The sequence below is a fragment of the Lynx canadensis genome, chromosome A1 (genome assembly GCF_007474595.2).
Source record: "Lynx canadensis isolate LIC74 chromosome A1, mLynCan4.pri.v2, whole genome shotgun sequence".
In the NCBI taxonomy this organism is placed as follows: Eukaryota; Metazoa; Chordata; class Mammalia; order Carnivora; family Felidae; genus Lynx; species Lynx canadensis.
The window spans coordinates 124,319,543-124,332,826 of record NC_044303.2 but is presented as its reverse complement, the minus strand read 5'-3'; the positions used below and the strand labels follow the sequence as shown (position 1 = coordinate 124,332,826).

Sequence of the window (13,284 nt, the reverse complement as noted above, 5' to 3'; positions counted from 1 at the left end):
GGTACATTTCTATAGAAGCCCTGGGAAGAACACACTGCACCTTTGGCCTGGCCTTCCCTTCCCTGACGTTGCTTCCTTCACTGCCTTTTCTGGTCTCCCTGGAGGCAGTTTCTCAGTAATTACTTGCACACAAATCTTAACCTGAAGACAGGAGTGAGTGTTGATTCCTAAGCCCACACCTTTCTTTACCAACACTGGCTATCAGAGGAACAGGAGTCAGGTCGAAAGAGCCAAATATGCTGCAGGGAAGAAGAGAACAGCCCAGGCTCTGGGCCAGAAGAGTGTGGAAAAGGTTCAATTAAGCCATAAGTCAACCTTCAAAGGGCCTGGGTAGTGTCAAAGAGTGCTGAAAGAGAAGTTTCCTAATCATCACTCTGCTGTATGTATACTAATGGCTGAATCCTTCCATTATTCACCAAGAACTTTTGAGACTTTCTCCAAATACGCCATACCCCCAGGAGCAGGAGAAAATCCATATTCTTCTGGGGAGAGGGGGAAGGGGCTTTGACCACTAATACCTTTAAGTTCTTGTCGTTTGCATGAAAGCAGTCACTGTGGGCCATCACATATAGTCCTCAGGTGCTATGGTGCCTCGCCTTCGCCAGCTGTCCTAGCCTATCCTCAGCTCTTCCCCAAGAGTTCAACCTCCTTCTGACTCCCCACCACAAAATGGCTGTGCTCTTCTGGGCCCTGCCTCAGATCACTCCAGGGCCACCTGCTGGCTAAGGTCTTTTAAAACCCAGAGGATGATCAGACCAGATGGAAACTGAAGGTGTATCTATTCCAAACCCTTTTTTTAAACATGGTAAAATGGAGTCCCACAGAGGTAAATAACCAGTTCAGTGTCAAATAGCATCAAATCCAAGGTTCTGAATAAAGCATATTATATAAATTTGGATTGTGGAGACCTGTGTTTGAATTCCACCTGAGAAACCATGGGCAGATTCCTAAGCTCTCCCGAATCTCAGCTTCATCGTCTATGAAATGATTCCACAGCATCTACCTCATGGGTCAATTCAAGGCTAACATTAAACTGACCTATGTCATCTTATCACAATGCCTAACATATACTAACAGTATATGATAATTATACTTAAAGATTGTTATAGTTATTACAATTAAAACTATTCTCTACTTGACTCCATTTTATTAAATAAAATTCTGTAAAGCATTACTTTCTTATATGTCTAAAACAGGGGTCTTTATACTTTCTCTGTAAGAAGCCCAATAGTAAATATTTTAGGTTTTATAGTACACATGGTCTTTGTCACAACTATTCCACTGTATCACTGTTTCTTTTTTTTTTAATTTTTTTTTAACATTTATTTATTTTTGAGACAGAGAGAGACAGAGCATGAACGGAGGAGGGTCAGAGAGAGAGGGAAACACAGAATCCAAAACAGGCTCCAGGCTCTGAGCTGTCAGCACAGAGCCCGATGCGGGGCTTGAACTCACCGACCGCGAGATCATGACCTGAGCTGAAGTCGGACGCTTAACCGACTGAGCCACCCAGGTGCCCCCATATCACTGTTTCACAAAAGGTGATACAAGGAAATGTAAACAAATAGGTGTGGCTGTGCTCCCATAAAACTATATTTACAAAAACAGGTGCCAGGCCAAGTTTGGTCCACAAGCTGTAGCTTGCCTACATCTGGTCTAGGATCATTATAACTAACGATCACACCAATGCTTCTGACACAAATCAAGTACCTTCAGAATTGGGAAAAATAAACAACAAACCCTATGGGAATTTAGCTAAAATATATTTCATAGTATTTGTGAAGTTGATAATCCATGTCTAAGAAAAATTTAATGAGAAATTGTATTAACAATTACAATAGTAGTAATTAGCATTAAATAAAGCATTTTATTTATTTATTTTAAAATGTTTATTTTGGGACGCCTGGGTGGCTCAGTCGGTTATGCGTCCAACTTCGGCTCGGGTCACGATCTCACAGCTCTTGAGTTCGAGCCCCACGTTGGGCTCTGTGCTGACAGCTCAGAGCCTGGAGCCTGCTTTGGGTTCTGGGTCTCCCTCTCTCTCTGCTCTTGCCCTGCTCACACTCTGTCTCTCAAAAAGTGAATAAACATTAAAAAATATTTAAAAAAATAAAAATAAATAAAATGTTTATTTATTTTTTAGGGAGAGAGAGCAGAGGACAGGCAGAGGGGAGAGAGAGAGAGAGAGAGAGAGAGAGAATATCCCAAGAAGGTTCCTCGCTGTCAGCTTGAACTGTGAGATCATGACGTGAGCCAAAACCAAGAGTTGCATGCTTAACTGACTGAGTCACCCAGGTGCCCCTAGGCAAAGCATTTTATTTTATTTTAAATATTTATCTTTTTTATGAATATAATTTATTGTCAAATTGGCTTACATACAACACCCAGTGCTCATCCCAACAAGTGCCCTCCTCAATGCCCATCACCCATTTTCCCTCTTCTCCACACCCCCATCCACTCTTAGTTTGTTCTCTGTATTTAATAGTCTCTTGTGGTTTGCCTTCCTCCTTCTCTGTTTGTACCTATTTTTTCCTCCTTCCTTTCCCCCATGGTCTTCTGTTCAGTTTCTCAAGATCCACATACGAGTGAAAACATATATCTGTCCTTCTCTGACTGAATTTGCAGCAGCGTAGATGGAACTGGAAGGTATAATGTTTATTTATCTTTGAGACACAGAGAGACACACAGACAGAGTGAGAGGGGGGGAAGGGCAGAGATAGAGGGAGACACAGAATCCGAAGCAGTCTCCAGGCTCTGAGCTGTCAGCACAGAGCCCAACGTGGGGCTCAAACTCACGAACTGTGAGATCATGACCTGAGCCAAAGTCAGACACTTAACTGACTGAGCCACCCAGGCACCCCTAGGCAAAGCATTTTAAATATACAATCTCATTTCATCATCACAACAGCTCTATGAAGTAGGTGTTACAATAAAATAACTCCATTTTACAAGCAGCTAAGGTTTAGAGTTTAGATAACTTGCCCAAGGTTTGCAGTGCCTAGATATTGTAGTGAAAAAGTAAAGATATAACTAAAGGGCTGTTGGACTCCCAAGCCTAGGTTTGTATCCCCTATTCTTTACTGCCTTCCACTCCAGGGCAACACCAAGAAATTGGGATTACTATGCAGCAGTGCCTCTATTAACAAAGAATGTTTATTCAATGACACATGCATTTGTCAGAAACCTCATCACTAGGGGTATTAGATAGGGAGTAGATAGATAGTATCTTGGAAACTAGGATTCCAGGAACTAAGAATGGTGGGGAATGATATTAAATACTAAAATAATGTCAAGTGTAGCTCAAATGTCATGTATACAACTGACCCTTGAACAACATGGGGGATCAGGGGCACCAACCCCCTGAGAAGTTGAAAATCTAAGTATAACTTTTGACTCTCTCAAAACTTAACTACTAATAGTCTACTGTTGACTGGAAGCCTTACTGATAACATAGTTGATTAACACATATTCTGTATGTTACATGTATTACATATTATATTTTTACAGTAAAGCATGCTAGAGAAAAGAAAATGTTATTTAGAGAGTGATAAGGGAAAATACATTTATAGCAGTGTACTGTAAAAAAATTGCACGTAAGTGGACCCACCCAGCTCAAACTCATGTTGTTCAAGGGTCAACTGTATATAGGAGTTCTAACATGAAGCAAGGCAAGAAATGGGTTAAGTTTAAGGAGAAGAGAAAGAAAGGAATATAGGCAAAAAATTCTAGAGCCAGTAGTACAATGCCGGAGCCAGTCTAGGTCTAAGTAAAGAGAAGTGGAAAAGTGGAAAAGTGCATTATCTGACTATGATGTGTTTCAACAAATAGTTACTGAGCACATTTTGTATGCAAAATACTCTATGCCTGTTCTAGCTGTTGCAGATGAGGGAAGTGGTGTGAGGAAGAGGAAAAGTAGGAAAAGAAAACAAAATTCTCTGCACTCATGGAACTTGTATCCAATTGAGGGAAAGATAGGCAACAAAATAAATGAGAAAATCTATAGACTGAGAAACATATTTATAGAGAAAAATTAAGTAGGGGAGAGGAAACCCCTTGCCTGCAATTCCTTGCATAAGAATCAAAGAAGATATTTTATTCCAAAATGGAATATAAAATATGAGTTTGCCTAGGAGCAAAACTACTTAATCAAAAGTGTAATGAGTGGCTCCTGGATGGCTCAGTCAGTTAACTGTTCAACCCTTGATTTCAGCTCAGGTCATGATCTCACAAGTTCTTAACATTGGGCTCCGTGCTGACAGCATGGAACTTGCTTGGGATTCTCTCTCTCCCTTTCTCTCTCTGCCCCTTCCCCCCTCCACACCCCGCAGTGCACACACACTCTCTCTCTTGCTCTCTGCGAAAAATAAATAAACATAAAAAAAAGAGGAAAAGGAAGAACACAGAAGAATGAGCAAATGAAGGCTGAGACATAGTCAACACTGTGAGGAGAAAATCCCAAATACAGAACTTCTAGGTGTGTGACTCTGTCTCACATGACTTTATGAAGTCTCTGATTTTCAACACAGGCTTTGTTCCAGGCTCATTAATTACCACAAGAGTTTGCTATCCTCACCATAACCTAAAAAGTTCCCACTTCATTTTCATTTTGACTTGAGAGAAACACAACCCTTGAGAGCAGAGGGATTACTTCCTGGCCAACTAGATGGGGCCAGACATCTAAGTAGAAGTTTACACTGTACTTACACTTTTCATCAATAGCTGGAATCCTCAGGGTGGCCACCGGAGATTCCCCAAGAGAATTATAAGAAACCACACAAACCCAATAGGTCTTGCCTCCCAGATACAGTTCAAGCTTCTCGTTAGTGGTGTTCAATGTCTTTGTGAGGTTAGTACTGTTTTCTGGAAAGTACCATATGTTGTAGCCAAGTGCCTTCTCCAGGACTGGGGCTCCACTTGCCTTCTGAACCCAAAGGAAACAAAATTTATTGCCAAAAATAAGAAAAGACAGGACAGGCAGTGAGACTGTGATAAATGGTGAGGATGAGGGGTGAAGGGTAATGTTAATTATTAAGTGCTAAACTACAATTTAGGCAATTACCCTTCTGGGATTAATAACACACCCTGTGCTGTGATATTAACCCTTCAAGGGCCAAAAGAGATTTGCTAAGTGGCCCCTTGGTATCAACCCTTAACGTAAGTCTAATTCCATGAGGCTGAACTAGGAGAATGCCAAGCCAATGTAAGGAAGTCACCCCCATATTCTTTGGATGCTTATCTTTCTTTCTATCTCACAGGCACAGGACAGTATAAATTAAAAATCTGAGGCATTCCCTCCAAGAACCCCAATCTGTTCTGGCCCTGGGTAATCTCTTGTCTGGAAGCTTCCAAGGGTTGGAAAGTATTTATATTGCTGCATAAAAAGCAGCATGCCTCCTCCTTTGAGGAGGGAGCTAGTTTCCCTAGACCAGGCAGGCACATCAGGTATCCTAGCGAAGAGGCCTGAAACATTTAGGTCCTAAATCTGTAGTGAGAAGCCTAAGGTGACCCCAGGGGCTCTAAGCCAAACTCTTATTTGCAGCCTTGAACTTGAACCTACTAACCATATGTTTTGCCTAGGAATCAGCACACTGAGTATTCCCCAGGAATTATAGGGCTTTTCAGTTGTTCACTTTATGTTACTGATAACACACCTAGATAGAGTAGAATGACTGAATGTAAGGTCAGACAGGACTTCAGAAGTCACTTTGTCCCACTGACATTTCAGTTCAGGAACTGACATAGAGGCTTCCATGACATAAAAGGTCAGAAACTCCCTGATGACTCGGAGTCTTTTACCTCTTGGGATAATTCATTCTCTTTTTTAAGTAACAGCTTTACTGAGATATAATTCACATAACACAAAATTCACTATTTTAAGGTATGCAATTAAGGATTTTTGGGTTTTTTTTTTTTTTTTAGTATATTTGCAGAGTTGTGCAATCTTCACCACCATTCAGTTTTAACCAATCTTTGCTAACCAACTTTAATTCTTAGAAAACTCTCCTGCTGAGGCAAAAGAAAGACCAGTCTCCAGGTGAGGAGGAGAAGGAGAAAGGCATTCAAGTCCATTTCATCTATTTCACATGTTGGCCTACTTGTCCCAACACATGTGGCTGCCCACATGTGGAAATGGGCCACTGTTTGCTTTCCCTCCCCCAAAATCATGTTGACAGAGTGATTTGTTTCCACACTTAATCACTGAGAAAGATACCACGACATCTAGGATTGATTCTTAAAGATTTCCCAGTGACACTGGTTGTGCCCTCCCTGGCCTGTTGCCTCTACAACCCGAGGGTGCCCATGGCCTTGGGTTGTGAAGGGAGCAAGGAAAGGTAAAGGATGCTCCAGTCTTGACATAACTGGGAGCAGAATATCATTTGGTAAAGCAGGTGGTTTCTCCATTTTCAGAAGTATTTTAAACTTGCCTGGACTTGAGCAAGCATGAAATAATATGATGACTTATGCCCTGAGAACTCTGGACACTAATAAAGAGCTCTGATATTTCACTGCTCTATTCTCTTTTTTCTCCCTACTACTCCCCAGTCTTTTCTCTCCTGGTTCCTGGCTGCATTTTTCTTTTCTATTTGCCCTTTTCCTTTCCTGTTTATTCCCTTTTCCCCTCCTTTTCTGTCCTTTTTCCTACCTCTCTTCTTTATTTCTCCTCTTCTCTGCATGCTGCCTCCACCTTCTCCTTTTGTCCTCAATCCCAGGCCTCCATCCTAGGAAAGACCATTTGGCCCTTGCTCTGTCCTTGCACCCCAGTGTACCCTACTTGCCCTATGTGCAATATATGTTTTCAATCACCTCAGGACACATTAGTGAGCTGATCCCAAATCAGTGTTCTTCTCCAATGTGGGGGTGGGTGCTATGCAATTTTACACTGCCTTCTAATGCAGCTAGCCAGGGGTAGGTGGGGTCCCCAGAAGGTCAAGGTGCCCTCTGCACTTGCACTTTGTACCTGTCTTATATGTTAATGTTTCAGTCCAAGGAAGAGAGGATGCAGGGTCTGCAATTCACATTTAGGCCATCTGTAAGATAACCTAGAAGGCTTTGTGAGCTGGGAAACCATTGTGAGATGTGAGGCATTATAAAGCCTCTAGGAAAGGAAATTCAGGAGGTAAAAGTTGAAGAATTACTCTTCTTGGAGGTATAAGAGACCAAGGGTTTGAGACAGAAAAAACAACATAAGGAAATCACCTTCCACATCAACTGCACTAGCCTTCTTCCATCTACTGTGGCGGGTCTCAGGACTCTCCACAGATCCAAGCCATGTGGAGCTGTAAGGAAACAAGAGTGAGGTGCTCAACACAAGATGGAAGGAAGCTGCAACTGAAAATGGTGAGATTAGCTGGGCTGTCTGTTAAAAATGCAGTTAGGAAGCATTTGCTGGAGGGAGCCAGTAGGGGGAAGGTGGCCGGTGGAGCAGCATTGCAACAACCAATGCTGTTTTCATTTTGTGGCCAAAGGATTGGCATCAACTAAAAGTAAAAATTTAAACGGCTCTTGGATCTGATGACTTAATGTAAGGCAAAAGAAAAGTACAATAGACCCTATTATAATATTATTTGTCATTGAAATCTGGATTGAAATGTAACATCTCATGTCCTATCATATATAACGTGTACATACCTTACAGCTGGGAATGACACAGATAACTGACAAGGAGATAGATACATAGGGGCACCTGGATGACTCAGTCGGTTGTGACTCTCAGTTTTGGCTCAGGTCACGATCTCATGGTTTCTTGAGAGTCCCGCATCAGGCAATGTGGAGTCGGCTTGGGATTCTCTCTCTCCCTCTCGCCCTCTCTCTCTTCCCTTCCCCCACTGTCTCTGTCTCTCCAAAAATCAATACACTTTAAAAACAATTTTTTAAAGGAGATACATAGAGATATATTATTATATTATATACACTATTATATATACTATATGGGAGTGGGGATGAGAGAGACAGAGCACAAAAGATCTTCTCCCAAAAAGGATGAAACTGTATACTTAAAATGTTATAAAATCTAAGAAAGAATTAAAGAATAAAGGGACAGAGAAATCATCTTCACTAGTTCACTTGAGCTTTAAACTGAATGATCTTCATGGCAGAAGAAGGAAAAAAAGATCATATTGAATTGTATATTTCTCATAGCCTATTAAAAAGCAAACATATGAAGGGGTAACTATTTCTGATTATGGGTACTGAATTAATAAATGGAATTTATCATATGGATCCTCTTAAAAAGATATAGGGTAACCTAAAGGCCAATGTCTGCAATCGGAGTTGAGCAAAAGTACAGAAATATGGCATGTGTACCTTATATTTATCTTCTATAAAATGCAAGGGCATAATGTTAAACCTGATTTATACATTTCTGTGGTGAATAACATAATCCAAGACAACACAGTTTAAGTGTATTAACTTTGGATGATCTAACCATACAGGGATAATTTCAAAATGCTGAATGTCTGATTTAAGAATGATCTACACACTTTAGCCATGAGAAGAGAGCAGAGAATTGTAAGGAACTGTACCAAAGCCTCTAATCTGGAGAAGGAATGTCTCTACTTGAACATGCAGTTGATGAACTCTGAATTTTTTCTTGAGGAATAACATAGCTGAAGATACTGTAAGCAGGTCTGCAGAGAATGGGGTCAACCACTCAGGCTAAGATCTAAACTATTTTAGTGCTGACAGACTGTTTTCAGGTATCTGAAATCACACTTCAAGTGATTGGGTGTCTTAAAGTGAAATTACTGAACTCCAACTGAAGACAACTCCGTAATGTAGAAAAATGATCCAAAGGGCAATTAAATCTTGTCACCAATGGAGAATCATATTTCTACAACTACTCCTGTCTACAAGCCAATGAGATGTCAGCAAAGGCAGAGTTCAAGTTCAGAGTCAGTTAACCAAATGAGCCAACCAACAGCCCCATAAACTGATTATTAAATAACCAATCATTCCAGACACTTGGTTAGAAATATGAGTGAAATTCTCCTTAGATTTATCCCATTTAGTTTAGATTTAGTTGTAGTACGAAGTGATAGTAAATGAATTTAATTAGGCATTTTCTCCTTTCACTGAGGCCACTATTTCCTGCAGATAAAGTTCAAAGAGGAACAGTCTTACTAATATAGATTTCCAACAGATGCAGCTTTTAGTAAAACCACTACCTAAGTAGCATGTATATCTTCTGCAATTAACAGCCAAGTTTCCGTTCACCATGAGCTAGTAATGGACTTGCAGTATAATCGAAGTTAGAAAAGTGATAATTCTGGGGGTACCTGGGTGGCTCAGTTGATTAAGTGTCCAACTCTTGGTTTCAGCTCAGGTCATGATCTCAAGGCTCGTGAGTTTGAGCTCCACAATATGGCCCATGCTGAGAGCACAGGGCCTGCTTGGGATTCTGTCTGTCTCCCTCTCTCTCTGCCCTTCCCCTGCTTGTGGTTTCTCTCTCTCAAAATAAATAAATAAATTTTTTAAAAAGTAGTAATTTTTTTCACAAAAGAGCAAAATTAAATTTTTCCAAATCCATAAAAATATCTACATATTCAAAGACATCAATTCTTTGGACCCATTAGCAACAATTTGATGCTATGTTGTTTCCATTACAATCTGATAATACCTACAACCACCACCAGTTAGACACTTCACATTCTTACTGGTGCCTTGCTGAAGACCAACAATAAGAATGTTTAACTTTTGGGGCACCTGGGTGATTCAGTCAGTTAAACTCCTGACTCTTGATTTTGGCTCAGATGATGATCTCAAAAGATCTAGCCCAAGTTGGGCTTTGTGTTGACAGTGTAGAATCCCCTATTTGGGATTCTCTCTCTCCCTCTCCCTGCTCTTCCCCCTCTCCAATCAAAATAAATAAACTTTTAAAGAAACAGAAGGGTTAACTTTTAGCAAGTGTCACTATACTAAGCATTTTACCTGAATTATCTCATTTAATCTCTAAAGCCCTATAATTAGGTACAGCAGTATTATTATCTCCATTTCTTTTTTTTTTTAATTTTTTTTTCAACGTTTTTATTTTATTTTTGGGACAGAGAGAGACAGAGCATGAACGGGGGAGGGGCAGAGAGAGAGGGAGACACAGAACCGGAAACAGGCTCCAGGCTCTGAGCCATCAGCCCAGAGCCTGATGCGGGGCTTGAACTCACGGACCGCGAGATCGTGACCTGGCTGAAGTCGGACGCTTGACCGACTGCGCCACCCAGGCGCCCCTCCATTTCTGAAATACAGAGAAGCGAAGCTTCTAACTGGGCAGTGTTACAAACTTTTAGGAAATAAAGCCAGGATCAAAATATAACTACATCTGTGGCATGTAGTAGAAATTAGGATTTGCTGGGGGCTGGGTTGTGCATTTCATCAATTTTCTCTGGGATCCTTTAAAAATGAAGAAAAACAAAAGTAAAAGTTCTATAGTGATGACTGTGATTTATAAGTGTTGGTTTGATTCAATTAGCCAAAGGCAGAGAACACCAGCATCTAGTGTTCTGCTAATTAATAATAGCCAAACTAGCCGAAATAATACATCAGCTGAAATGGTAAATCTTGTTTCTGGCAGCAAAACAAGTGGATAAAATGGACATTAGAGAGTTGGCTGGGCTGTCATGAGTTAAATTAAGATACGAGCCATAATGGTACCAGGAGGTCACTGGAGAGAAGACTACCAGCTACAAAGAGGAGAGGGGCAGTGCAAAACATGATTACCCCTGAAATGGAACTTAATCCCCCAGACCACCTGCCAAAAGGTGTAGCAAAGGCAGAGGATGCTTTGCTCAAAGATAGTTCATGCATTGCATTTGAATTTTTTAAAAGGGAGGGCCCATTTAAGACAACAACTGAGTAGTCCCAGTGATTATAAGCAATGGGCCATTTTTTGCTGTGCAATTTACATGCTGTTTGATATTTGTAAACTGTTCTATTTGTATTCATTTGACACTCTGAGGTGATGTTGTAGAGTGTAAATGTGTTGCCAAATATTGTATGTAATTTTAACCAAAAGTTACACTAGATCCACAACCTGACTTGTTTCAGTCATGTCTGCATTCTTATTTATGTAGGATTTATTGAGCCCTTACCATTTGTAAGGCGCTATTCTAAGTACTTAAAGACATATGACTTGGGATTTTCTATGACTTTTTCTTTACTGCTAGAGCCTGGCAGAGAAGACTAGATGCCTGAATAGCATAGAAAAATGGAATCTTAGGGTGACAAGAGCTTTCAGAAGTCATCTAGTACAATTTACTATGTACTGCATGAACCCCTGTATTGTAACCACATCCACCAAGGGGTAGTTCAGACTAAGCATGAACATCTCCAGGCGGGGCTACAAAATTCAGAACATGGATTATTTCCAGACATCTGACCATATCTGTGAATGTGCTAAACATCTATTAATACCAACTTGGTCTCGTAGGAAACTCAACCAAGATCCACAGGAATAAGCTGTTGTCATATGAACCAGGGAACATAGAAATTGACTGCAGATATTACCTGATACCAGTGTGGTACTTGGCTGTAAAGGAGAAGAAGAAGGGCCTGAAATCATGGCCGGGTGTGTGGTTTTGGGAAATGTATGGGCTAGAACCCCATGTGTCTTACAAACAAATGAGAGTAAAGCCTCAGAAAGTTTTAGAAGGATCAGAATTTTGCATTTAATCTCCTTATTTCAAAAGATGTGTGACCATCACCAAATATTCATCTAGTCATTCATTCATTCATTCATCCATTCATTCATCATTCATTGTGTTAGACTGAAAAATGGGCCCCAAAGACTTAAGTCCTAAACCCTGCAGTTTGTAAATGTTACCTTATATGGCCAAAGGGCCTTTCAGATGTGATTAAGTTGGCATCTTGAGTTGGGAAGATTATTCTGAATTACCCGAGTTGGCCCTAAATGTTTTCATGAAGGTCATTAGAAGAAAGAGGCAGAAACTTAATACAAAAAGGGAGAAAAAAGTAATGTGATGATGGAAGCAGACATTAGATTGATGTTCAATATATGGGGGAAGGGGTCATCAGCCAAGGAATACAGGTAACCATGAGAAGTTGGAAATGGTAAGAAAACATAATACCCTCAGAGTCTCCAAAAGGAAACAACCCTGTCCACACCTTGACTCCTGGACCTCTGACTTCCAGAACTATAATAGAAAAAACTGTGTTAAACCAGACAGACACCCAGTAAAAAAAGAGAACTACAGGCCAATATCCCTGATGAATATGGATGCAAAAATTCTCAGTAAGATACTAGCAAATCGAATTCAACAGCATATAAAAAGAATTATTCACCATGATCAAGTGGGATTCATTCCTGCACTGCAGGACTGGTTCAACATTCGCAAATCAATCAATGTGATACATCACATTAATAAAAGAAAAGATAAGAACCATATGCTCCTGTCGATCGATGCAGAAAAAGCATTTGACAAAATTCAGCATCCTTTCTTAATAAAAGCCCTCGAGAAAGTCGGGGTAGAAGGAACATACTTAAACATCATAAAATCCATTTATGAAAAGCCCACAGCTAATATCATCCTCAATGGGGAAAAACTGAGAGCTTTCGCTCTGAGATCAGGAACACAAAAGGGATGCCCACTCTCACCGCTGTTGTTTAACATAGTGCTGGAAGTTCTAGCATCAGCAATCAGACAACAAAAGGAAATCAAAGGCATCAAAATTGGCAAAGATGAAGTCAAGCTTTCACTTTTTGCAGATGACATGATATTATACATGGAAAATCCGATAGACTCCACCAAAAGTCTGCTAGAACTGATACATGAATTCAGCAAAGTTGCAGGATATAAAATCAATGTACAGAAATCAGTTGCATTCTTATACACTAATAATGAAGCAATAGAAAGACAAATAAAGAAACTGATCCCATTCACAATTGCACCAAGAAACATAAAATACCTAGGAATAAATCTTACCAAAGATGTACAAGATCTGTATGCTGAAAACTGTAGAAAGCTTATGAAGGAAATTGAAGAAGATATAAAGAAATGGAAAAACATTCTGTGCTCATGGGTTGGAAGAATAAATATTGTTAAAATGTCAATACTACCCAAAGCTATCTACACATTCAATGCAATCCCAATCAAAATTGCACCAGCATTCTTCTCGAAACTACAACAAGCAATCCTAAAATTCATATGGAACCACAAAAGACCCCGAATAGCCAAAGTAATGTTGAACAAGAAGACCAAAGCAGGAGGCATCACAATCCCAGACTTTAGCCTCTATTACAAAGCTGTAATCATCAAGACAGCTTGGTATTGGCAC

At 40.2% G+C, this 13,284-nt stretch overlaps 1 protein-coding gene across 1 annotated transcript in view; it reads right to left on the bottom strand.

The window, feature by feature from the left end:
* The window catches only part of IL31RA (interleukin 31 receptor A), a 56,995-nt gene that overhangs the window by 11,228 nt on the left and 32,483 nt on the right, over positions 1-13,284 (bottom strand). The window contains exons 7-8 of the mRNA XM_030321227.1: positions 7,198-7,277; positions 4,705-4,921 (exon numbers count right to left, since the gene is read on the bottom strand). Of these exons, the coding sequence (XP_030177087.1) occupies positions 4,705-4,921; positions 7,198-7,277 (297 nt within the window). The remainder of the gene's footprint in view (positions 1-4,704; positions 4,922-7,197; positions 7,278-13,284) is intronic.